Below are 23,554 nucleotides of genomic sequence, written 5' to 3'. Positions count from 1 at the left end.
AGCCTAATCTATTATTTCCAAAAGTTGAAACTAGGTCCCAAATTTGTGAGCCATAATCTGTCCATTTCCCTGTGTAATAAAACATAAATTTTTATTTCCCATTTAAAAATTTTATTCTCAGGAATTCCCCAATAGTCCAGTGGTGAGGAGTCCATGCTTTCACTGCCGAGGGCCCAACTGCAGTCCCTTGTCAGGGAACTGAGATGCCACAAACTGCAAAAGGGGGCCACATTTTTAAAAAAATTTTGTTCTCTAAGAACATTAGTTTTTGTTACTAGTTCCTAGAGACTGAATGGGGTTGTTCTCTGATTTTCATTCAGTAGGCAAGGTAGTTTAAATGCAACACTTGTTTAAAACTTTTTATTTTGTATTGGACTATAGCTGATTAACAATGTCATGATAGTTTCTGGTGGACAGCAAAGGGGCTCAGCCATAAATAAACATGTATTCATTCTTCCCCAAATTCCCGTCCCATCCAGCCTGCCACATAACATTGAGCAGAGTTCCCTGTGCTATACAGTAGTCCTTGTTGGTTACCCATTATGAAATATAGCAGTGTATATGTGTCAATTCCAAACTCCCTAACCCTTACCCCCATTCTTCCCCCTAAATGTAACAATTTTGTGATATGTGAATATTATGAATTTCCATTGGATTCTCCTGTATCCTCCACAGAGTAGATACTCAATAAATGCTTATTGAGTAAATGAAAGAAAATATATTAATTTATTTCAGAATTTTATCATATCTTTCATTAAGATTTTTTTCAGGAAAGATCTGCCAAAGAATAGCTTTGGTAGCATATTCTTTGGGAAAGAAGAGGGAAGAATAAAAGGGCTAAGAGTATTTTATTTTCAGCCCATTAGAATTACTGCTTCAAACTGTGTTTTAGTCACCTGAGCCATAAGTCAAATGGGAGGGCTGTTGTATTTGAAATATATTTTTTTGTTCTCCAAGGAGACTTACCTAGTTCTCCCACCTCCTCACCTGTTGCTCTGATAAGATTTTTCCCTCCTTTTCAATTTATTTCACAAATGTAATAGTTGAAGAAGAAAGAAAAATTACCCACAGTTTTACCCCATCAATTGTCTTTAGTATTCTGTGTTCCTTTCCAGTGCTTATCTACATAAATACGTATTCTGATATACCTGTAAGTAATCACTCGTAATTTTGTCTTTGATGTTTTAAAATCTTGCAGCCAGGCAAGACAGCTTCACAGGATGGTAGGAACAAATGATCTGGTGTGAGGATGGAAGAAAGCCAGAAATAGTAAGGGTGGTGATTGAACCGTCCCTGTTTCATCAAGCCAATCCTCAAGCCACCCTGGTGCCATCACAGTTGTGACGCTGTGTTGTGGTAGGCAGCGTGCCCAGTTGCAGAATTTCAGAATGTATTGTTTAACAATGAGGCTTAAGTTGCATTAAATAAAGGGAGCTGTGAGTAGGGAAACCCTTCAGACTGGTTATATTATGAGCTGTAGAACTGTTGCCATTTTACTGTTCCCCAGTTGTGCCCATGAAAGAGGTATGTTCAGGCTGGAGACTCAGGCTCACATGGGGGAACAAAGAGCCAAGGACCAATCTCAGTTTGGTCTGACGTGAATTTTATCTACTCCCTAAACTCAGCTTTTGTATCTGAAAGACTCTGAGCAATACAGATAGTGACGGGAAAAACCTTTTAGAAAATAGAAGACAACTTAGTGGTCACTCTGCTAATGTAATGGAAGTTGCCAACTGGAAAATGAATGCAAAGAAAAACAATGCAGCTAGATTGTGTGCCACAAATTTATTATTCAATAAATATTCTGTGGTTTGATGTACAGCATCATATTTTTAATATGCTCTGATTAGAAATCTCCTAAAATATTCTGGAAGATTCCCATACTGTTGAATTGGAAGATATTTGGATTCATTAAAACATATTTGGCCTCAATAATGTCCCTTAGCCATTTTTCTCGAAAGCGAATCACTCCTGGTCTGCAGAGGAGGAAAAACAAACACAACAAAAGCTTTTAAAGGGAAAGAAAACACTGAGCCAGGGATCCATTGATTCCCTGTTTACTCTGTTACAATTCCTAGTGAGCAAAATGCCTTTTGTGGGTGGAGGCAAAGATTGTCTCCATTCCTTGGGCCCCGACAATAAAAAGGGTGAGTTTATATGTAAAGATTCTGTAAGAGACCTGCTGTACAAATAAAAGGAATCATTGAATATTATTTATAAGTGAGTTCCATGTGATTGTGAAGTTTCCCATTGAAACAATAGACGGGACCTGCTTTGGCCGCACCCTAGTCCAGCAACTAACCTCAAGTTGTTAGTCACTGAAAAGCAAGACATTACAGATAAAATCCATTTTCTAGAATAAAAGCAGAATCTTACTTTCAGCCCATCTTAATGGAGTAGGTGGTCCAAAGAAGAAAAGTGACCATTACATAAATTATCTGCCGCTGAGGGCTTCCCAAGGTAGCTCAGTGGTAAAGAATCTGCCTGAAATGCAGGAGACTGAGGTTCAGTCCCTGGGTTGGGAAGATCCCTGGAGAAAGATTTCCCAGTATTCTTGCCTGGGAAATCCCAAGGACAGAGGGGTCTGGAGGGCTACACTCCATGGGGTTACAAAAGAGTGAGACACGATGTAGCAACTAAACAGCAGCAACAACAAAACAGGCCCGCTGGCTTCTTGGAGTATGATGACCTTGTCCTACTACCCTTTTAAAATCTCTAAATTTTCTTTACCTGTGAACTAATGAATGACCCTCAAAGACATAAGAGACATCAATGGGTGTGTCCTAAGAGAAAAAGACAACTGTCAGCCAAGACCAGTCATACCAACTCATGATTCTTTACATTGCTACATGTATCCATAAGTATACTCCTTAATTTCTAGAATTCATCTTCCCTGTGAACTGGAGATCTGTGGGTGGTAGTTCTTTGTCACTTCAAACCTGTGTTCGCCCAAAAGATCTTTTAGGCAATGAATACCTTAAGAACCTCCACAAAATTGAAAACAAGTCAGGGGAGGCTGTGCTCTCATTACTAGGAGCACGAGGAAGTCATGTGCCTTCTTTACATGGTCCAGTTTACTCAGCCAACAGAACCAACTTACCTTGTAGGGGCAGCCTAAGAATGAAAAAATATAGATGAACACGGTTCAAAGACATTTTAAAAATGTCTTTTACAGTTATAATTCTGTCTCAGTGACCCCCATCCAGTGTCCCCTCCAAAATTATATTTGGAATTCTGAGCCAGGCTCTTGCTCAGCCCCAAGTCTTCTCTCTGCGTGGTCTCGTGTACCTCCAGCAGCCTCCCTTTTCAATCTTAGAGCTTGCCAGTTAGCAAGATAGCTGATGGTGGACTGTATGACCAGGAGAAATGAGAACTCCTTGTAGTCTACCTCTTTAGATCACTCCAGGTTCCAAACTCTCCAAATAGGTAAGTTTGTACTAGGATAGGATAAATATAGGACATGGTTGGCTGACTATGGTGTGGTCATCTATAAAGCCTTAGAGTCAGGAGAGCCTCAAATACCTTGTGAAAGGATGAAGGCAAAGGGGAAGTAACACTTTTATGTCTCCTGTATTCCAGGCATCATGGTTAGTACCACCCTGGTTCTAAGGATCCTAACCCTGGATTCATAGGTGTCATTTGGACTCCTTTCACAGCAGCTGTCAACATATTTCATATTCACAGTCAACCTAGCGGTGACAAGCAGTCATTCCTTCAAATACTCAGTGCCAACTATTTGCCAGGTCTTGTTTTACAGCAGCAGCAAAATCCGTGCCTTCATGGAGCTTACATTCTGGTGGGGTTGCAGAGTGTAACAAGGTAAGAAATTACATAGATGATCAGAAGATGGTAAAGTATTAGGGAGGCAAGGAGGGTTCCAGTCAAAGAGAACAGCAAGTACAGAAACCCTGAGGTGGGACTCTACCTGGCTTATTTGAGGAGTAGCAAGATCAGAATGGCTGGACCAGAGTAAGTGAAGGGGCAGGGGTAATGGGAAAGCGGAAATAACAAGGGACCAGGTCACACAAGGGCTGTAGGCCCTCACTACTCAGGGTGTCATCTGCGGATCTGCAGCATCAGCAGCTCCTGGGAGCTTCTTAGTAATGCAGAAGCTCAGACCTGCTCAATCTGAATCTTCCTTTTAACAAGATCCCTGAGTAATTCACATGCATTTTGGAGTTGGAGAAGCATGTTGGAACATTTGAGGTGTGACATAACTTCATTTTTCCAAGACTCCCTCTGGCTAGCTGAAAAGAGACAGGATGCAGGTAAAGGTGGAAGCAGAAAGACTGGCTAGAAGGCTATTGAAATAACTGGTGAGGGATGATGGTGTCTTGGCCCAAGGTGGTAGAGGTGCAGTAGGAAGAGAGGCTTGGATTGAGCGCCTACTTTGAAGGTAGGGCCAACAGGATTTCCTAATGGATGTGACTGAAAAAGAAGAGTCAAGGAAGATGACAGGAATATTGGCCATCAGCTGAAATGAGGAAGGCATAGGTAGGTCAGACTTTGAAAGGAAAGTCAGAAGTTCAGCTTTGGATACAGTAAGGGAGATGTTTAAATATCCAAGTGACAGAAGTCTGGTCTGGAGACAGAAATTTGGGAATCATAAGCGAGAGGTGAGGCTTCCCTGGTGGTGTAGTGGTTGAGAATCCTCCTGCCAATGCAGGGGACACAGGTTCGATCCCTGGTCCAGGAATACACACACTGCAGAGCAACTAAGCCCATGCATCCTAGGCCTGTGCTCCGCAATGAGAAGCCTGCACACCACAATGAAGAGTAGCCCCTGCTCACTGCAACTAGAGAAATCTCACACATAGCAACAAAGACCCAATGTAGAAAAAATAAATGTTTTTTAAAAATAAGCTAGAGGTAGCATTTAAAGCCAGGAGACTGGATAAGATTGTGCAAGAAAAGAGGCTAGAGAAGATACCCAAAGGCTGAGTTTCAGGACATGCAGACATGAAGAGGTCAGTGAGAGAAGAGACCAGAGGACCAGTAGAGTAAACAGTGGTCAGTGAGGCAAGAGGAAAACTAGGAGAGAATGTTGTTCTAGAAGCCAAATGGAACATTTCACAGAGGAGAGCGTGATCAGCGATGGCAAGTGCTACAGATGAGCTCCACCAGATTGAAGACAGAAATATGACTGTTCAGTTTCACAAGGAAGGGGCCATCAATGGCCTTGACATGCGAAGTCTGTTCTCATTGAAGTCTCACTGAAGGGAACAGGGCAGCCAAGGAAGCGCTTACCAGAGGTTTGTTTTTGTTGACCTTGATGGTGAAGTACACACTGGCAGTGATTTGGGCTATGGGTCTCCGAGCAGTTGGGATGCTCCACCGTACACAGTAGATGTAGTAGAAGCTGTGAAACACATCTTCCTTCCTTAAAAACTCTGTGTAGTGCTTCCAGCGGTCTTGATACTCCCAGTTCTATTTCACAGGAGAAAAGAAAAAGCACACAGAGGAAGAAACGCAGACTTCTGTTCAAGTCCTCTCAGCGCACTCCAGCCTTTTTGGCACTAGGGACCAGTTTCGTGAAAGAGTTTTTCCACGGCCAGGGTGAGGGGGATGGTTTGGGGCTGATTCAAGTGCATTACATTTATTGGGCCCTTTTATTTCTAATCTAATGCTGCCGCTGATCTGACTGGAGGTACCTTCCAGTCTGTAGCCCGCATGTTGGGGACCCCTGCGATGAAGGCAGCACACAACAGTAGAGATTATAGCCCCACTTCTGGAATCTATTTCTAACCTTTTAGACCAGGGTTCAAACTACAGTCAACTCTCACTTATCTCCAAGGGTAGAGGAGAGAAAAGGTGGAGCTAAAATGGGAAATAAGCTAACAGTGCAGACATTGCTTGAGATTGGACTTAGCAGTGCAGGGGCTCACACTCAGGTGTGTGTACATACACACTGCATGCATATCCACAGTGACTTCCTTCCGGACCCTTACTTGGAAGGCGAGTTTGGTTAATTGGCAGATAATTAGAAAGTGCTTAGAACATGTGTTCTGCTCACTCCAGGAGACCTAAATGTGTGACTAGGAAGTAATGAGGCTGGGACTTCCCTGGTGGTCCAGTGGGTTAAGACTTCACCTTCCAATGCAGGGGGATACAGGTTCGATCCTTGCTCGGGGAGCTAAGATCCTATGTGCCTTGTGGCCCAAAACAAGACATAAACAATATTGTAATAAATTCAATAGACTTCTTAAAAAATAAAAGGAAAGTGATGAGGCTGATTTCATCACCTGTTGGGAAAACCAGACTCACTTCATTGCAGCCCTAGGTGGTAAGTAAAATAAGGTCAGAAAAGGAATAGGTCAGGATCATCCAGATGGCTTGGAGAAGCTTCCCCCTCCAAAGCACACACCTTAATAACACCTCAAGTCCACACAAGTCACATTGCACCCTTGTCTTAGCACCAGGCCTTGAAAGCCGGAGATATTCATCAAGTTCAACGAAATCCCCTTGCTCTGGCTGTTAGGCACAGAAAGCTTCCAAATTGGAAAAGATCCTAAATTAAGATGAAGGTCCACAGAAGGACAGGAGTAGGATTCTCTAACAATCCCAGTGATATCTATCAGAAGAGAGTTTGGGAGGAGATAGTAAAAAACTTCAGGGCTTCCTTTAAAAAAAGATAAATATTGGGACTTCCCTGGTGGTCCAGTAGTTAAGAATCCATCTCCCAGTGCAAGGGACGTGGGTTTGATCCTTGATTGGGGAACTAAGATGCCACATGCTGCAAGGAACCTAACGCCTGTGCGACTGCATGCCACACGAAGAACCCGCATGCTACAACAAAGACCCAGTGCAGACAATAATAAAAAGAAACAAAAACTGTAGGCTGGCCTTCTGCCTCAGCTGATTTTATTTCAAACTTATACCCAATTGGCTGTTAGAGTTGGCCAGAGAGGAACATCAGACTCTAAATTTCTTGAGATCAGGTCTGTGTGTTCTTACATAGATCATTATTCCTTTGAATTAAGGAGTTCACAGTCAACCCTATGAGGACCATTGGAGCATGCCTTTTATTTTCAACCTTTCTGTGTTATGCTTGATACACTTTTTTAGGCCTAATGTTTAATGTCACAGAGACTTTTCTGATGGTCCAGTGGTTAAGACTGTACTTCCAATGCAGGGAGTATGGTTCAATCCCTGGTCAGGGACTAAGATCCCACATGCCTCTCAGTGCAGCCAAAATTTTTTAAAAAATCTGTCACACAGTCACAGGCTCTGTAGCATTGGAGTGGTCCCTAAAGATCATCTAACAGAGCCCCTCGCTTTGCACATGAGGATCCCAGGACCTAGAAATAGGAAAGGACAAACAAAAACAGCTGAGACTGGGACCCGGGCTCCCAGGCAGCCAGCTCAGTGCTCTCTCCACCCCATCAGATGTCTCAGCTCTAGGATATTCTAAAGCAGGTTTAGACACAGTAAATTCAGCTGTCTCCATCAAACCAATCTTCCCATTTTTATCTCTATGCTGTGAGTGTGTGTTATCCCATGTTTTGTCATTTCTATATAACATTGCTTTATATACTCACTTCCAGGAAAAGAGTATCTCATTGTGCTATTCTGCCATGGATGGCTTAGACAATTACATACTATTGACACTCAAAATCAACAGGCATCTGGAAGTATATGCACAAAACTGTTATCCCTGGTAAGTGACATCTGAGGGAGTAGAACTGGATATTGTGGGGTTAGAAGGGGGTTTTCATTGTCTACTTTGTGTCTTTTTGCTCACTGAGTTTTTTTTTAAATAATGATATCTTAATTTTATTATGAAAATATTGTGTGTGATAGGCATGAGGAATTTTCCAGGTTTTCTTGTATAAAGAACTTCTTTGTGTATTCTTGGGACTTCTCAGTGGTCCAGTGGTTAAGACTCCATGCTGCCAATGCTGGACGCATGCGTTCAATCCCTGGTCAGAGGACTAAGATCCCACATGCCATGAAGTGCACCAAAAGATAAATATAAATTTAAAATAAAATTTTTAAAGAACTGTTTTTTGTGTTCTTGTTACCACATTGCATTGCTGAAGAAAATAAACCAGTTATGCCCACTGGTAGTGTATAAGTGTACCCGTTCCCTCCCCACAAACACACAAGCCTTCTGGTACCAGATTGAATCATTCTTATTCACATTGTAATACCTTAAAATCTTTTGAATTTGCATTTTTCATTGATAGTAAACTGTATTATTTTTGGCATCAAAAACGACTCTTCCTATTATGGTGAGAAAAGTATATCAGATAGACCTACAGTCAAAACTTCATTTTGCTGATTAATCAGAAAGACTTTGGACAAATGCCCAACCTCTCTGACCCTCAGGGCTCATCATCTGTAAAATGGGTACACTGAGGTTTGTTGTGAGGATTAAATGAGATAATGCACGTGAAGTGCTTAGTGGTGCTTGGCACATTGCAGTGCTCGCTCAGTAAATGGTAATAACTCCTAATTTGCCATCCTCTGGTGTGTGGTGAACTCTAAGAAATCTTCAGTAAGCTTGAGAAAGCGCTCCATTAGAAATGCCTGGCACTTAGATGGTAGACTTTACTTCTAGAGCTTGCTGCATTAGTAGGACTGGAAATGGTGGTTTTATGTCAGGAGTTACATAGAGCTTCTAGCTTTTCCATCACCTTCTACTTTCTAATTTGTCTCTGTCCTCAAAACAGTCCTACCAATGAGTAAGACAAATACTTTGACTTAGCTTTTCATCTGTGAAGAAATAATGGCACAGAGAATAAGTCTGTTCATATATTCAACACATATTTATAGAGCAGCTACCCTGGTGACTCAGCTGGTAAAGCATCTGCTTGCAATGCCGGAGACCTGGGTTTGATCCCTGGGTTGGGAAGATCTCCTGAAGAAGAGAACGGCTACCCACTCCAGTATTCTGGCCTGGAGAATTCCATGGACTATACAGTCCATGGGGTCACAAAGAGTCGGACATGACTGAGCACCCTTCACTTTCACTACTATGTACCTGACCTTTCTAAGGCCTGGAGACATGACAGTGAACAAAAATCTCTGCCCTCATGGACCATGTGTTCTGATGGCGGATAAAAGGCAATAGGGTAAATACAATCTAATATCCTAGATAGAGCTGAGTTCTGATGGAAAAGAAAGAAGTCAGAGGAGAAATGGGTGCAATTTTAAATCAGGTGGCGGGGAAAGGCCTCTGAGCATAAGGCGTCTTAACAAAGACCTGAAGAGGGGGAAAACATGACCCATGAGAGTAGATCTCAGGGGAGAGGGAACAGCAAGTGCAGAGACCCTGAGGTGGGAGCATGCCTGGCAGTTGAACTGCAAGTACAACTTGAGTGAGAAAAGTGACCAGGGAGAAGGTGGTAGGTGATGGGGTCTGAGCAGTCAGTTGGGAGGAGGTGGGGATGGAGACTCGGATCACATGGGGCCCTGTAGCTCAGGCAGGACTGACTTTTAGCCTTTCACTCGGGACCAGTAGGATCTCCAGAGGCACCTTTTCCTGCCTGTTCTCTGTTCCATTCAGTCTGATGCATAAGCCCTGGGTGCAGCAGGCAGAACCTTTGGCCCAAACCCAAATGGGAGATGTTCTCCGAGTGGGAAGGCCCAAGGGGAACCAGAACTTTGCACCATTTGTCTTCATTGTGTTCCTGGTACCCCTTGCAACGGCAACAGCAGTCGTGCCCCTGGATCACAAATGGAGGGTGTGGAGTCCCGAACTCCTGACCTTTCCTCTTTCCCACTTGACTAGGGCCTTTCTGGGCCTGGGAAAGTGCCCTTAGGCCAGAAGGCTTGGATGGACTGACCAGAGGAACAGACACAGCTGGACACTTCTTCCAGGCTCCGGGAGTTTGCCTCCACCAGTTTGAACTGCTTTCTCTTCCAAGGAAATAGAGCAAGTAGGGGTTTCAGACCAGTCTTTTTCCTCCACCCCGCCAGTACACAAAGCAACCCAGGGCTTTCTCCCCAGAGCTGCCAGGATAAGCCCCACAAATAGGTCAGAATCAGGACCAGGAGGAAAAAGAAAAGGAGTTAGGAGCATGTGCATCTGACTGTACAGTGAATACATTCCAGAGCTAAGGCAAAACGCCTTGTGATCTCTCTACATCCCCTCTGTTAACATGAGAACTCTAGAGCTGGGACTACAGAACCCCTGTTTTTAGAGGCATCTCCCTCCTTAGAAGGGCTTCTCCAGTGGCTCAGTGGTAAAGAATCTGCCTGCCAATGCGGGAGATGGAGGTTCAATCCCTGGTTTGGGAAGATCCCCTGGAGAAGGGAATGGCAACCCACTCCCATAATCTTGCCTGGGAAAACCCATGGGCAGAGGAACCGGTGGGCTACAGTCCACAGGGTCACACAAGTCAGACACAACTTAACAACTAAACAACAATTCCTTCTTAGGCCATTAGGCCCCCATTTGGGGCAGTGGCATGGGAAAATTGCTTAGCTGAGAATCTGATTTTCTTAGGGAAGTGTACGGTGAAGACAATACAAACACTGGGAATACGATTGTGCTGTTCACCTTCAAAGACTATCCCATCTTGATTTTGAAATCCAGATGAGACAGTTTTTATTTATTCAAGTCGCCTGTGGTATCATCACTTAGGCTTTCTAGCAGGACTTCCAACTTTTCATCAAACAGGAGCCTTTTTGTCATTCTTCGCCCTTGTGTGCAAAGCTGGAGTGGCCAAAGGACTTACCAAAACAAACTCCTCAACTTGTTGACGGCCCTTTTCTTCTGTGAATTCACCATGGGTGATCCAGTCGATATTTTTGACAGGGTTTTCAGCTTCTGCAAACAAAGTATGAATGTATTAGTTACTTCCTAGTGGAGCATTACCTAATGAGACCACAGGGACCCAGACAGGTTTACTACCTTCTGCAGATTTGACAGCAGCAGTGATGGCATCCTTGGCTAAAGTTAGAGCTATTTTTGTTATGTCTTGAGGGTCTTCTGTAGCCATCGCCTGGCTTGTAGAAGCTTTATCCTCATTTGCTTCCTTCTCAAATTTGACATTTTTGGTCACATTCATTTTCTTTTCACTAGAAAAAGAAACTCAAGAAGTTACTTTGTGTGTGTGTGTGTGTGTGTGTGTGTGTGTGTGTGCATGCCTGTACAAACTCTTCTTAAGTACAGACTATCTCTTGAAGAATCACAAGACACAGGAAACGGTTGTTGCCTCTAGAGAGGGTATTAGGTGTTAGGGTAGGAGGGATCTCGCTGTTTACCTTCTGTGCCTGGATGCTGAGATCCACTATTCCTGAAAACCAAGGATTTTCTGATTCTCATAACCATGAAGACTTAAGTCAAGGAAGGTGTAGCCAACTGATTCCTAACTTCCTTATAGTTCTAACAGTATTGATTTCTAGTTGAGTCTTTATTAGAACTTCAACCCCCAGGTTTCCCTGGTGACTCAGTGGTAAAGAATCCGCCTGCTAATGCAGGAGATGTAGGTTCAATCCCTGATCTGGGAAGATCCAACATGCCGCGGAGCAACTAAGCTCCTGGGCCACAACTATTGAGCCTGTGCTCTAGAGCGCAGGAGCCGCAATGACTGAGCCCACGCGCTGCAACGACCAAAGGCCCTGGAGCCTGTGCTCTGCAACGAGAAGCCACCACAATGAGAAGCCCGTGCACTGCAACAAAGAAGAGCCCCCACTTGCAGCACCTAGAGAAAGCCTGTGCAGCAACGAAGACCCAGCACAACCAAAAATATATAAATGAAATTATAAAATAACAACAACAACTTCAAACCCTGCTTTAGGCTACTGAGGGCATGTGGCTCTTTGAAGATAAAGTGAATTAAAAGGATTCAAGGCAGTACAGTAGAGGAGGGGTTTGCTTTTCAGTTTTATTCCTCTTGGATTTTCCAGATATGCAATTATCTGTCAGAAACTATCTTTTCTTTTGCCATCTCTTTCCCTGCAATATATAAGTGTTAGCTTTGGGTAACACTTCCAGAAAAATGGAAGGGAAACGAGACAGTGGCTTCTTTTCCTTCAGGCTTCAAGGGGTGTTCTTTTTGGTGTGGCACCAGTAAGTATGATGCTGGCTCAGAGCTTGAAATTTGTTAAGAAAATATTTGTCTGCCATGGGGTCGCTAAGAGTCAGACATGACTGAGCGACTTCACTTTCACTTTTCACTTTCATGCATTGGAGAAGGAAATGGCAACCCACTCCAGTGTTCTTGCCTGGAGAATCCCGGGGACGGGGGAGACTGGTGGGCTGCTGTCTCTGGAGTCGCACAGAGTCGGACACAACTGAAGCAACTTAGCAGCAGCAGCAGCAGCAGCAGCAGCAGCAGCAGCTCCTATTTTAGTAAGATGTTTGGGTGTGTTAGTCACTTGGTCGTGTCTGACTCTTTGCGACCCCTTGGACTATAGCCCGCCAGGCTCCTCTGTCCATGGAATTCTCCAGGCAAGAATACTGGAGTGGGTTGCCATGTCCTTCTCCATGGGATCTTCCCGACCCAGGGATCAAAGCCACGTCTCCTGCATTGTAGGCAGATTCTTCACCATCTGAGCCACCAGGGAAGCCCAAGATGTTTGTAAGAGATAATTAAATTTTTCCAAGTGTGTTTAACACTTATCCAGATTGTGCAAATTAGTTATTAGTACTGTAAAGGGTTCATCACAGAGCTAGAAGTCTTTGAACATTTTCCATCTTTTTCCCTTGAGTCTTAGAGTCTTTCTTTCCCTGCTATGCTGAAGTCTCCTCACTGAGGTGCACTCACTTCTAGCGTAGTTATAAACCCCATGCAGGCAATCCCTGCTTGGCCAGTGCTGCCTGAAAGTGGCTCTCTCGCTCCTAAGGAAGCTATTTATTTCTCTATAAATAGCAACTCCCAATTTGGGGGGTTTAATGTACAGAGACATTACTTTGCCGACTAAGGTCCGTCTAGTCAAGGCTATGGTTTTCCCTGTGGTCATGTATGGCTGTGAGAGTTGGACTGTGAAGAAGGCTGAGCACCGAAGAATTGATGCGTTTGAACTGTGGTGTTGGAGAAGACTCTTGAGAGTCCCTTGGACTGCAAGGCGATCCAACCAGTCCATTCTGAAGGAGATCAACCCTAGGATTTCTTTGGAAGGAATGATGCTAAAGCTGAAACTCCAGTACTTTGGCCACCTCATGCGAAGTGTTGACTCATTGGAAAAGACTCTGATGCTAGGAGGGATTGGGGGCAGGAGGAGAAGGGGATGACCCAGTATGAGATGGCTGGATGGCATCACGGACTCGATGGATGTGAGTCTGAGTGAACTCCGGGAGTTGGTGATGGGCAGGGAGGCCTGGCGTGCTATGATTCATGGGGTCGCAAAGAGTCAGACACAACTGAGCGACTGAACTGAACTGAATGTGCCTCATTCCATTTAGCTCTCAGCATGGCTGTGAGATCATGGCTGGACACCTATCTTATGCCTTCCAGGCCCACTTTCCCCACCTCCCCTGCTCTCCAGCCGGGAACACTAAACTGCCAGGACTGTATCAGTGGGCTGTCTGTGCCCTCTGGCTTCCAGGAGGTGCCACACAATGGGGAGATCAGGCTGAAAGGAGAGTGAGCTCCAGGTAGGTATTCCCCCGGGGCTCTCCGCCTCCCAGGTCACCCCTGACTGGCTGCATGGAGGAGGTGGCCACCAGTCCCAGGGCAACTCACTCACTTCTCAGTCTGGTGAGGGTAACCATCCTCTCCCCTCAACGTCATGGGCCCACTGTTACCAGCCCCAAGGAGCCGTCCTCACCCTCCTTTCCCTACCCTCTGCCCATACCTTTGTAAATATTCCCTTTACTTAACCCTTCTCTCCGACTTTCTGTATGCCAGCAGTTTCCCCACTGGGGCCCTGAATCATAAAAAGGACTCTAGTTACCACATGAACCAGGAAGCCAGCCTCACACCAGGCCATCCAGCTCCACAGCCTGCCTCTTCTCCACCCTGCCTCCTTCCTCCCCTCCACGCTTCACAATGAGTGATGACCTCATCACTGTGAGCCTCTTTCAAGAAGGTCATCCTTTGTTCCCTTTCTGGATGTCATCACAGGTCCCAGGCTGTGGTGGGTGCTGTACTAGGCAACCCAGCTCCCCTGGGTGCAGTGGAGGGGTGGACAGGGTCATCCTTTGGGGGGAAATGGAATCTTCCCAGGCAGCCTATCCTAGAGTGAGGAGGGACTGAAGGGTCGGGGTAAGGGTGTCTGGAGGCCCTTAGCCCTCGAGAACTGGCTCTCCCACCCCGAGGCCCATGCCAATTTGGCCAAAGCAGTTTGTCATAAACCCCATCCAGCAACGTGATCCTTCAGAAAACGGCCCATTTGGCTACTTGGTCATTTGGTGACTTGACTTTCAGTAAATTGCCTCTTGATAAATTTACTGGGAGCCAAATCTGTGCCCTTCAAACCCACCAAATTAGCAGGGGCCTTGTCTATAGAAGGACCCCAGGAACCCTGTGCTCCAATGGGGGACAGGGCTCAGGAGGCAGTTCCCATCTTATCCTCACATGCCTGTGGACCACAGACCCAAAGCCTCCCTCCCACCGGCCTCTTCTAGCCCTTTCTCTCCCTCCCCTTCCTAATGAGCAGCCAGAAGGCAGAATGGCTATGAAGGGTTGGGGTCAAGTTTGAGATGTGAGTGACAAATGGAGAAAACAAGTGCAGGCCCCTTTTGCAGAGCCCTCCCACCCTTCATAACCCTCAATACCTGAGTGACTGGATCCTCGGATCCTGGATCCTTGTATGAAACAGCAGTGGCCCAGGAAGCCTCAGAAAGAGTCGCTGGGCAGCTTTCCCCAGGCTTCCCGGCTGGAATGTTTACATGTGCTACCAGGACAACACCAATTTCAGCCAATAGAAACCAAAGCCCAAATGATTGACTTCTTCTGTTAGTGAGAGAAGGGGCTAGTCCAGTCACAGCAGCAATCTGACCTATGGACCAGGACTAGGCTGTCCTGTCCAAGCTAGCTTCCCCCCAGCAGGTGGGATTGCAGGGCTGCTCCAGTAGTGAGCCTCGCAGCTGGTATATACTGGGAGTCCTTATTGTGTGCCAGTCACTGGGAAGCGATACATCACAATAGCCCTAAGAAGTAGGTGTTGGTGTTTTCATTACAGTTGAGGAGGGGCACAGAGTATATTACATAAGTTAGCTAAAACTCAAACCCAGAGCTGTCCACCTTCATTGACTGAGCTTTCACTTATTTATTCCCAACCTCTGAGGTTAGGATCTCCCTTGTGTGCCTGATTGTTTTCAAAGATGTCTTTTATGAATCCAGGATGAGCTTATATTGTAATAGTTATCAGCATATACCCAGGAACAATTTACTTAACATTTCTTAGTTTGTCTATAAAATGGGGGTGACAGTGCCTGTGGAATAGGATTCTTAATGAGGATCAAATCACAGTTTTACAGAAAAGGCTGAGAACAGTGCTTGGTACATCAGAGCCAAGGCAGGAGGAGGGCTCGTGTGGACACTGACACTGGGGAGCACAGAGGTTCCTGAGCTGTGAAAACGCTGGATGATGAGGACTGGCCTGAGTTCTGTTTGTTGATTTGACTCCCATACAGCCCATGGGACCAACTGCCATGAACCTTCTAGTGCCTCAGCAGGCCCTGATCCACAGCCCTGCCTTTCTCCTGGGTTCCCTGGGAGAAAGAGGGTAACTGGAAACACTGGGCCGGGAGGCACCTGCACTCCAAAAGGACAGAGCTCCAGCCGCCTGTATGCGGCAGGGGCAGCAAGACCTAAGAAGCCCTGGGGCCATTGGTGCGAGGCCCAGGGTGAGCATGGAAGGGTGGGCAGTGGGATTCTTAACTGCCCAGAGGAGAGAGACGTTCAATCCACCGATGAGACGCTCTTAGAAGGTAAAAATGTTCTCGAGGGGAAGCCAGGAAAGATTTCCCAGCTGATTAGAAAGGCTCCTTCCTCTTTGAGGCAGAAGCTTCAAGTGGATGGCCAGAACGTCACCTTCTACCCCGAGCCAAGCCCCTCATTGAAGCGACAAACTCTGGCCTCTGGGCCTAACAGATTGAGAGACCTTTTGAACCCTCATCAGCAACGAGGACAGGTTCTTCCAAACCATGCCCTCCTCGGATGCCTCCTCCCCAGGTGGCGCCGCACAAGAGTGTTCAGGGGAGGGTGCGGTTTGTACGTGGGGGCACAGATGGGAGAGAAGCAGGTAGGGCAGGAGGAGAAAGAGCAGAAAATAAGCCTGTGGCAGCTCCCCTCTCACACACCCCGGTCCCCAAGCTCTTGCCCTGGAGCTGGGGCCCGGCCCCGGGAGAGCGGGGGCAGCGCCTGCTCCAGCCGCGCGCCAGCCTGCGCCTTCGAGGACATGGAGCCTGTGTGCCAAGACATGCCCCGCGGCCCTGCCTCGGGGCCCTTCTAGACCCTGCAGGCAACCTGGTGAGTGTGCGCGGTCTGCTTAGGGGGACCTTGGACACGGGGTCACACGGGGTCAGAAACGTGCCGTCTCCCAGGCTTCATCCCTTGCTCCAGCCAGGGGAGAGAGAAGAGGCGGGGCCTTGCTTGCCCCGCGTGTGGAAAGTGGGGTGAATCGGTACCCAGGATGCGGTGCTCTGTGGGGGGTGTTGCTTTGGCCGCTGTCAGCTTCTTCCTGACTTGAGGATAGTTAGGGGAGGAACAAGTTGGGGAGGGGGGCAGAAGCTGGGAGGGGGCAGAAGCGGGCAGGGGGTCCCGCAGGGACAGTTGACATCAGCGCAGGAGAAAGGACAGCCACACCCTGGGCCTTGGCTTTTCTTCCTTCCCACCTGTAACCTGTTGAGGCTTATCCCAGGCCACAGGTGCGAGGCCTTGCACCAAGGCCACAGGATCGAAGCCCAGAACCAAAGACACCTCCCAAGCTGACTAAGCCCCTTTGTAATGGTTGCCAAAAGCCCCCTGATCATCGCTAAGAAGTTCCTGACTCCCAATTAGGCCAAGGTGCCCACTCCGCTAAACACCCCATAGCGCCCCAACCCATCACCTAACCCCAGCCTTCCAGCAGGAATTTTCTTTGTCTTGAGGCTATAAAAATTGGCTATTAACTCATGAAAACTGTCAGCTTTCCCTCCTCTGTCAGGAGGTCATTCCACTGTATTCACAGTGCCCACATTATCTCTGCTCTTTGTTCTTAATAAAAACTCACTCCCTTCTGAAATGCCCTGTGTCTGGAAATTCTTTTCCAACCTGCGATCAGACGGGCTCAACATAGCCCTTCAGTCATGTTCGTTCCCTCTCAGCTCCTGCCCTCACCTCTCCTGGTACCTTCATGCTCAGCCTGTCACCCCCTCCCTTGTTTATCTTCTTACTCCCCCAACCCTGGCCTATGCCCCACAAGGCTGTTCTCAGAGACGAAGCTCATGCTATATGCTGATGATCCCCTGGCAAGTGATCCCAGTCAGCTAGCACGGGTCTTCTGAGTGCTGCAGGCCCTGAAGTGAAGTGAAGCTGAAACAAGTTTCCCCGCCTCAATGCACCTACAGTCTAGTTGGGAGGATAAACTGTGCTTACCTGAAAAAAAGAAGCAGTGAGTCAAATGTAGCAAGGCACCATGCGTTTGGGCCGCTTCTCAGCAAGTGTGGCTGACTGACTTCACTTCCATCGTAAAAGGCCTGACCAGACTGTCCTGGGAAGGGAGAGGAGGTGATAGGAGCCCAGGGCCTTTCCTAAATGGAGGCCTGTTCTCCATCCATAAAGGCCACACACCCTGAGTACTATGCCTGTCAGCCCCAGGTAGGCAGATCCCTGAGAGCTGTGATGTTACAAAGACCTCTTGCAACATTCCAGCGGTCCTTGAGCATGCAGGTCTGCCATTGGAGGAGTGCCTCATTGAACAGCTTCCTGCTCGGAACACAAGTACTATGGCAGAACTGTTCCCAGATGGCTGGCCTTTCGATGGGGATCCCTAAATGGTCATTCCCACATTGGGCCGCCCTTAACAGACACTGGATGAAAACTCCAGAGTTGCCTTAGAGACCTGACCCAGCTTGACCCAAAGACTAGGATCTTAAAGTTAAGAGATGGGAGTGGGCTTCTGGGAGCCTGCACTGTTTTCTGGCCTCTAGAAACAAAGAGTATTAAGCCTAAAAGGAAAACAATCGGTCTGCTAAGTGAAACAGACATTCCTCAGCCGTGTGGTAGGTGGCACACAGGGGGACAGGCAGGTATGCCAAAGAAAATCTTAAACACACAGGAAAGCTTCTTGTTTTCTTGGGGGCAAGTGACACTCAGTGTTTCCATTGTCTTCCTTTTTCTCCTATTGCCTTTGGCATTACAGTTCTTTGGTGTCATAATTGAAATTACATACTCGTTGGATTTACCTGGTGGTGCAATGGATAAGAATCCCCCTGCTGATGCAGGGGACATGGGTTTGATTCCTGGTCCAGGAAGATACCACAGGCTACAGAGCAACTAAGCCTCCAAGCCACAACTACTGAGCCTGCATGCTGCAACTACTGAAGCCCGTGTGCACCAGAGCCTATGCTCTACAACAAGAGAAGCCACTGCAATGAAACCTTGTGCGCTTCAGCTAGAGAGTAGCCCCTGCTTGCCACAATGAAGACCCATTGCAGCCAAAAATAAAAAATAAAGTTAAAAAAGAAATTGCATACTTGCTTGTAAATTTTATTTCTCGACCACCCTCTAGCCCATATAATAATTGATTTCTCCATGTTTTCTGGAATTAAGGAAGACACCTGCTATGAAACAAAACAACAGATGAAACAAAATGTCTGCAAACAAATAAAGCAGCATTTACATGGGTTAACACAAGTCAGATCTGCTAGGCCATTTTCTCAATGATGCCCTGGAAAGAACAATTAGGTCTTTAGTCCTCAGTCAAGATTTGTGGAAATCCCCAAACTGGTGATTTGGCTCTTTATTGCCAAAGAGCAATAAATTTTAGGGGGTGGCCAACAGCATCAGACACAGAGGACACGCAAATATACCAAAGAAACCTTTAATGATGAAAGATTATGCAAACATAGCCTTGGGTTGATTCTTTCCAGAAATGTCTTCATCTTGTCTTTTCTCAACCATGCATCAAACTGTAAAGGTCCTAAGAACATTCTCCTCCCCAGCTCAGACTCTACTCCAGCTTCATCTGGGAAGCATAAGAAGAGCATATCCCAAAAAGAGCATTCCCAAATATGCGAACCTCAGAGGTGAGCTGTTTGGTCAGGAGCATGTGGATGTCATGGGGGGAGGAAGGCAGCATTATACAAGCACACAGAGACTCAAATCAAGAAGTTGAATGCTAGTGTCTTTGAAAGTGAAAGTCACTCAATCATGACCAACTCTTTGCGGCCATGGAATTCTCCAGGCCAGAATACTGGAGTGGGTGGCTGTTGTTCCCTTCTTAAGGGATCTTCCCAACCCAGGGATCGAACCCAGGTCTCCCACATTGCAAGCGAATGCTTTACCAACTGAGCCACCAGGGAAGTCAATGTCTTTTAGACACGCAAAATCTGCATCAACACACTTGGAAAAGAAAAACCTCTATAATCGTTCCATATGTCTTGTGTGTCACAAAAGTGTGAAAGTACAAAAGTGTAGTAGAATAATTTTGAGTTCTCGGGTCACAAAAGCATCAGAGTGATGTAAAATCTTGAAAACCAAGTGATGTTTAAGTCTCTCCCCACAATCCTGAAGTTTCCTGCTGAGGATGACGAGCTTCAGTCCTATCCAGTCACCACCTTCCCCTGAAACAGAGCAGGGAGCGTCTACCTGGAAGGGTAAACCAGGACCTGGGTTCGCAGTGGCAGGAAACTGCATCTTTCTCTCTTTCAGAACACAACTTCAGAGTAATTTGTGTCCTTATCAAAGTTAGTGCCATCTTTGCTGCAGTGTTCTGTGAACCCCCAGGCTGTAATCACAGGTTCCAAGAGAGAAGCCAAGACTGCTGCCACTGCCTACACCTGCTTACGCACTGGGTCTGAGGGTCCTCCCGACACCGCATCTGGGTGTCTTTGGGGGAGCTGGGGGCAGACTAGACAGCTTCCGTAGGCACGATGCCATCCACTTACAAACTGCTCCACAGACACAACTCCTGACAGCCAGAGATACCCAGGGATGTGTGCAGAGCGCCAACTATCCTCCCTTAAAAGATGGGAGATCTGAGGCTCAGAGTAGTGAAGTGACTTGCCTGAGGTCACACAGCTGATAGGGGGCAGAGCCTCCTGATGTGCTGGTACCCTCAGTGTTCCCAGTCTCCACAGCCCTTCGGAAAAGAAACGGTTTGTTCTTTGCCCTTCCCGACCTGAGATGCGTCACTCACGGCGAGTTGGGATACACCTGTGGGAAAACAAAAGCCTCCGAGGATGGGATAAAGTTCAGGTTTACAGATGAGCGAAGGGAGAACCGGGGCTTCTCAAGTGGTGCTAGTGGTAAAGAACCCACCTGCCAATGCAAGAGATGTAAAGAGACTCAGGTTCAGTCCCTGGGAGGGGAAGATCCCCTGGAAAATGACATAGCAATCCACTCCAGTACTCTTGCCCGGAGAATCCCATGGACAGGAGCCTGGTGGGTGACAGCCCATGGGGTTGCACAGAGTGGGACATGACTGGAGCAACTTAGCACGCACACACGACGGAGAATCTGGGATCTGAACTTGACTGAAAAAAGGACGAGGAACAGGAGGAAGAAGCCATGTTGCTTGATGGAGACCTGGCTGTTTTCAGGGTTTCTCAATCTCAGCAGTGTTGATGTCATCATGGACTTCCTAAAACTACCCTAGGAGGGCCAGTCCCTGCGCTCAGGCTGTTGAGGAGCGTTGCCGGCCTCTGTCCACTAGATGGCAGTAGCACCTCCCCAGACTCCCCGGGTGATGGTACCATCTCCAAACTTTTAAATGTGTCCCTAGGAACGAAACTCGCCCTGGCTGAGAACGACGGCTTGCAGTCGGTGCTCCGCAGAGCAGCCCCGCAAACGGAGCCGGATCCCCACCTCACTCTCCTGCCTGCCTCCCGCAGAGCTCCCAGCTGCCCGGGAGAAAGTCCAACACCGCGGAAGACCGATCAGCCTCTCCAGTCTCTCTTCCCTCTCCTTCCGGCCACGCCCCTCTTTGCTCTAGTTCTGCACGACTTGTGGTGCTTTCCCACGCAGCCATGCTAGTGTGATGCGCCCACACTCACGCTTTTTTTCTCACCTCAGTTGCTTATCTCCTAAATGCTCTCCAACCTTCAAGACTTGGCTTGGTGTGGGCATCACCTGGAACTTACCTGAAGCCGTTTCCCTTCCTCCCATCCGAAGACTGGGTCAGGCCCCCGTTCTGTGCTCGCAGCACCTTCTGCAGACCTGTCACAGAACTCAGCACCCCATCCTGTAATGGCCTTGCAGTCACACTGACTGAGCTCCAGAAGGGCGGGGCTGTGTCTTGTTCATATCTGGGGCATAGTGCCTCATGTGGCATTCACTCAGCAGGGTTTAGTGAAAAGAAAGTGAAAGTCGCTCAGTCGAGTCCGACTCTTTGCGATCCCATGGACTATACAGTCCATGGAATTCTTCAGGCCAGAATACTGGAGTGGGTAGCCTTTCCCTCCTCTAGGGGATCTTCCTGACCCAGGAATGAATCCCGGGTCTCCTCCTGCACTGCAGGTGGATTCTTTACCAACTGAGCTATCAGGGAAGCCCAGATAAAAGGAAGGGTTTACTGAAGTGAGCCACACAGACTAAAAGCACAGGAGGTTGGGAGTCAAGACACCAGGATTCTAGTCTCTAGGTCTGCTACTAGCTAGCCAGGTGACTGCTTCTCATCCCTGAACCGGTTTCCCCATCTGAAGAATCTGAATTTGGACTAAATGTCTAAGGGTCCTTATAAGTAGGAATTGCTGATTCTAGAATGTCTTTTTTTCCCATAACTATTTCACTTAAAAGTGTTTCCCAAACAAAGGGTAGGGCCATCCTCTTCCTCTCCTTTCTGAAAGTGTATGGCTTCCTCTAATCTTTTTCAAAGTCTTTTCCTAGTGACGATTTCATTTGACCCTAGAAATAATGATGGCAGCCTGGTTAAATATAATTTCAAACAAGAACCATTCTTCCAAACAAGTGACAGAGGTAAAATACATGTCAAGTGTTACCATCACAGAAGACAGAAGAACATGTATTTATTTTTCTCCATGCATAGAAACCCATCAGGGTAGTGTGACAGCAGGGTAGGTGATGGGCAGGGAACTTGAAGTCTTTTCACTGAACAACTTATATTGTCAGATTTTTGAGCTATGTATGGTATCTATTTTAAAAATTAAAGATAAAGAATAAAACCATATGTATAAAATCAGCTACAAGGATGCCTTGTATAGGACAAGGAACATAGCCCATATTTTCTAATTATAAATGGAGTATAACCTTTAAAAATTGTGAATCACTTTGTTGTGTACATGAAACTTATATAACATTGTACATCAACTATACTTCAGTCAGAAAGGTAATAAAACCAAATGAATGGCATCGTTTCCCAAGCGTCCTTTCAACTGGCCTTAAAAGCAGGTGAGTAGTGAATCTGAGGTCAGTAGCCAGATCACATCTGTCAGAGCTGCCATAAGAAAACCCTTCTGGCTAACTGCACTTTCAAAAAATCAAGAGAAACATGGGCTGCAAAGCATCACTATAGTCTTCTGGCTTCAAACTGTTTTAATCTGGTTCACTCCCTGGCAGTAGAGTATAAAAAGAAGGCTAAATTTCATAGCAAGTGCTACCAAAAAGGGAGTTGAAAAATTCGGATGCTAATGCTGAACCTAACCAACTGATTTCTGTCACTTTGCAGCTCCTTGCTGTGACAAGCCCTGACATTTATCTAAGGATGAATCTGCTAGTGGATAGGCTCCACCTAGAGGCCCATGGACAGAGAACAGACCTAAAAATCAAAACATTTAGTGACAGATTTAGTAATGTTAAGTCTCCTGTATTCCTCTCTGTACTACCTGCTCTCTTCCTTTCCAGATAGTTCTCATAACAATCATAAAATGAGCCCTGTATAATATCATTAGACCAGAGGTGGTATTAAATTTGTAATCATGACCACAGCTTTCCTTTAAGGTGGCACAATATAGAGTATTCCTCTGAATGTGACTGCCACCTCAGTCCTCTGTAAGCACTGTCCTGTAAGATGAGGTCAACGGAAGCCATACAGTGCAGGTGTGTTTAAATTCATCAGTAGATCAAATGTTAAACTGGATTAAAAAAAAAATCTGTTGATGTTGTTTAGCTGCTCAGTCATGTCTGACTCCTTTGCGACCCCACAAACTGTGGCCCACCAGGCCCCTCTGTCCTTGGGGTTTCCTAGGCAAGAATATTGGGGTGGGTTGCCATTCCCTTCTCCAGGGGATCTTCCCAACCCCAGGATCGAACCTGCATCTCCTGCATTAGCAGGTGGATTCTTTACCATCTGGGAAGGCCCAGATAAAAGATGGGAGAAGAAAGGTAACTTAATTTTTTCACCTAGAGGTTCCGTGGTCACCTGGGGTGTTGATCTATACACATGGATTATCACCTTCTTCACAGTAGTTACATCTTTTCAGATCTTAATGTTATCTGGTTACCTTTAGCACTGGACATGCAATTCTTTATTTCAAATACATTCATTTTAATAAACA

General features: G+C 46.5%; 1 protein-coding gene across 1 annotated transcript; it reads right to left on the bottom strand.

The window, feature by feature from the left end:
* Positions 1-1,846: 1,846 nt before the first annotated feature.
* AKAP14 (A-kinase anchoring protein 14) lies at positions 1,847-11,015 on the bottom strand. Its single transcript, XM_052662607.1, has 5 exons — positions 10,859-11,015; positions 10,683-10,774; positions 5,248-5,427; positions 2,731-2,783; positions 1,847-1,976 (listed from the first exon to the last, which is right to left on the bottom strand). Exons 1-5 carry the CDS (start codon positions 11,013-11,015, stop codon positions 1,847-1,849), a joined length of 612 nt encoding a protein of 203 aa, XP_052518567.1.
* Between the last annotated feature and the right edge of the window lie 12,539 nt (positions 11,016-23,554).

Source organism: Budorcas taxicolor, chromosome X (genome assembly GCF_023091745.1).
Source record: "Budorcas taxicolor isolate Tak-1 chromosome X, Takin1.1, whole genome shotgun sequence".
Classification (NCBI taxonomy): Eukaryota; Metazoa; Chordata; class Mammalia; order Artiodactyla; family Bovidae; genus Budorcas; species Budorcas taxicolor.
This window is presented reverse-complemented; position numbering and strand designations above follow the sequence as displayed.

Coding starts and splice junctions, on each gene's coding strand:
- AKAP14 (XM_052662607.1), bottom strand. CDS start 11,015: ATGAATGTGACCAAAAATGTCAAATTTGAGAAGGAAGCAAATGAGGAT. Junction 2,784..5,247: donor TCAACAAAAACAAACCTCTG/GTAAGCGCTTCC, acceptor TTTTTCTCTTAG/GACACACCCATTGATGTCTC. Junction 1,977..2,730: donor GGTCATTCATTAGTTCACAG/GTAAAGAAAATT, acceptor CCTCCTCTGCAG/ACCAGGAGTGATTCGCTTTC.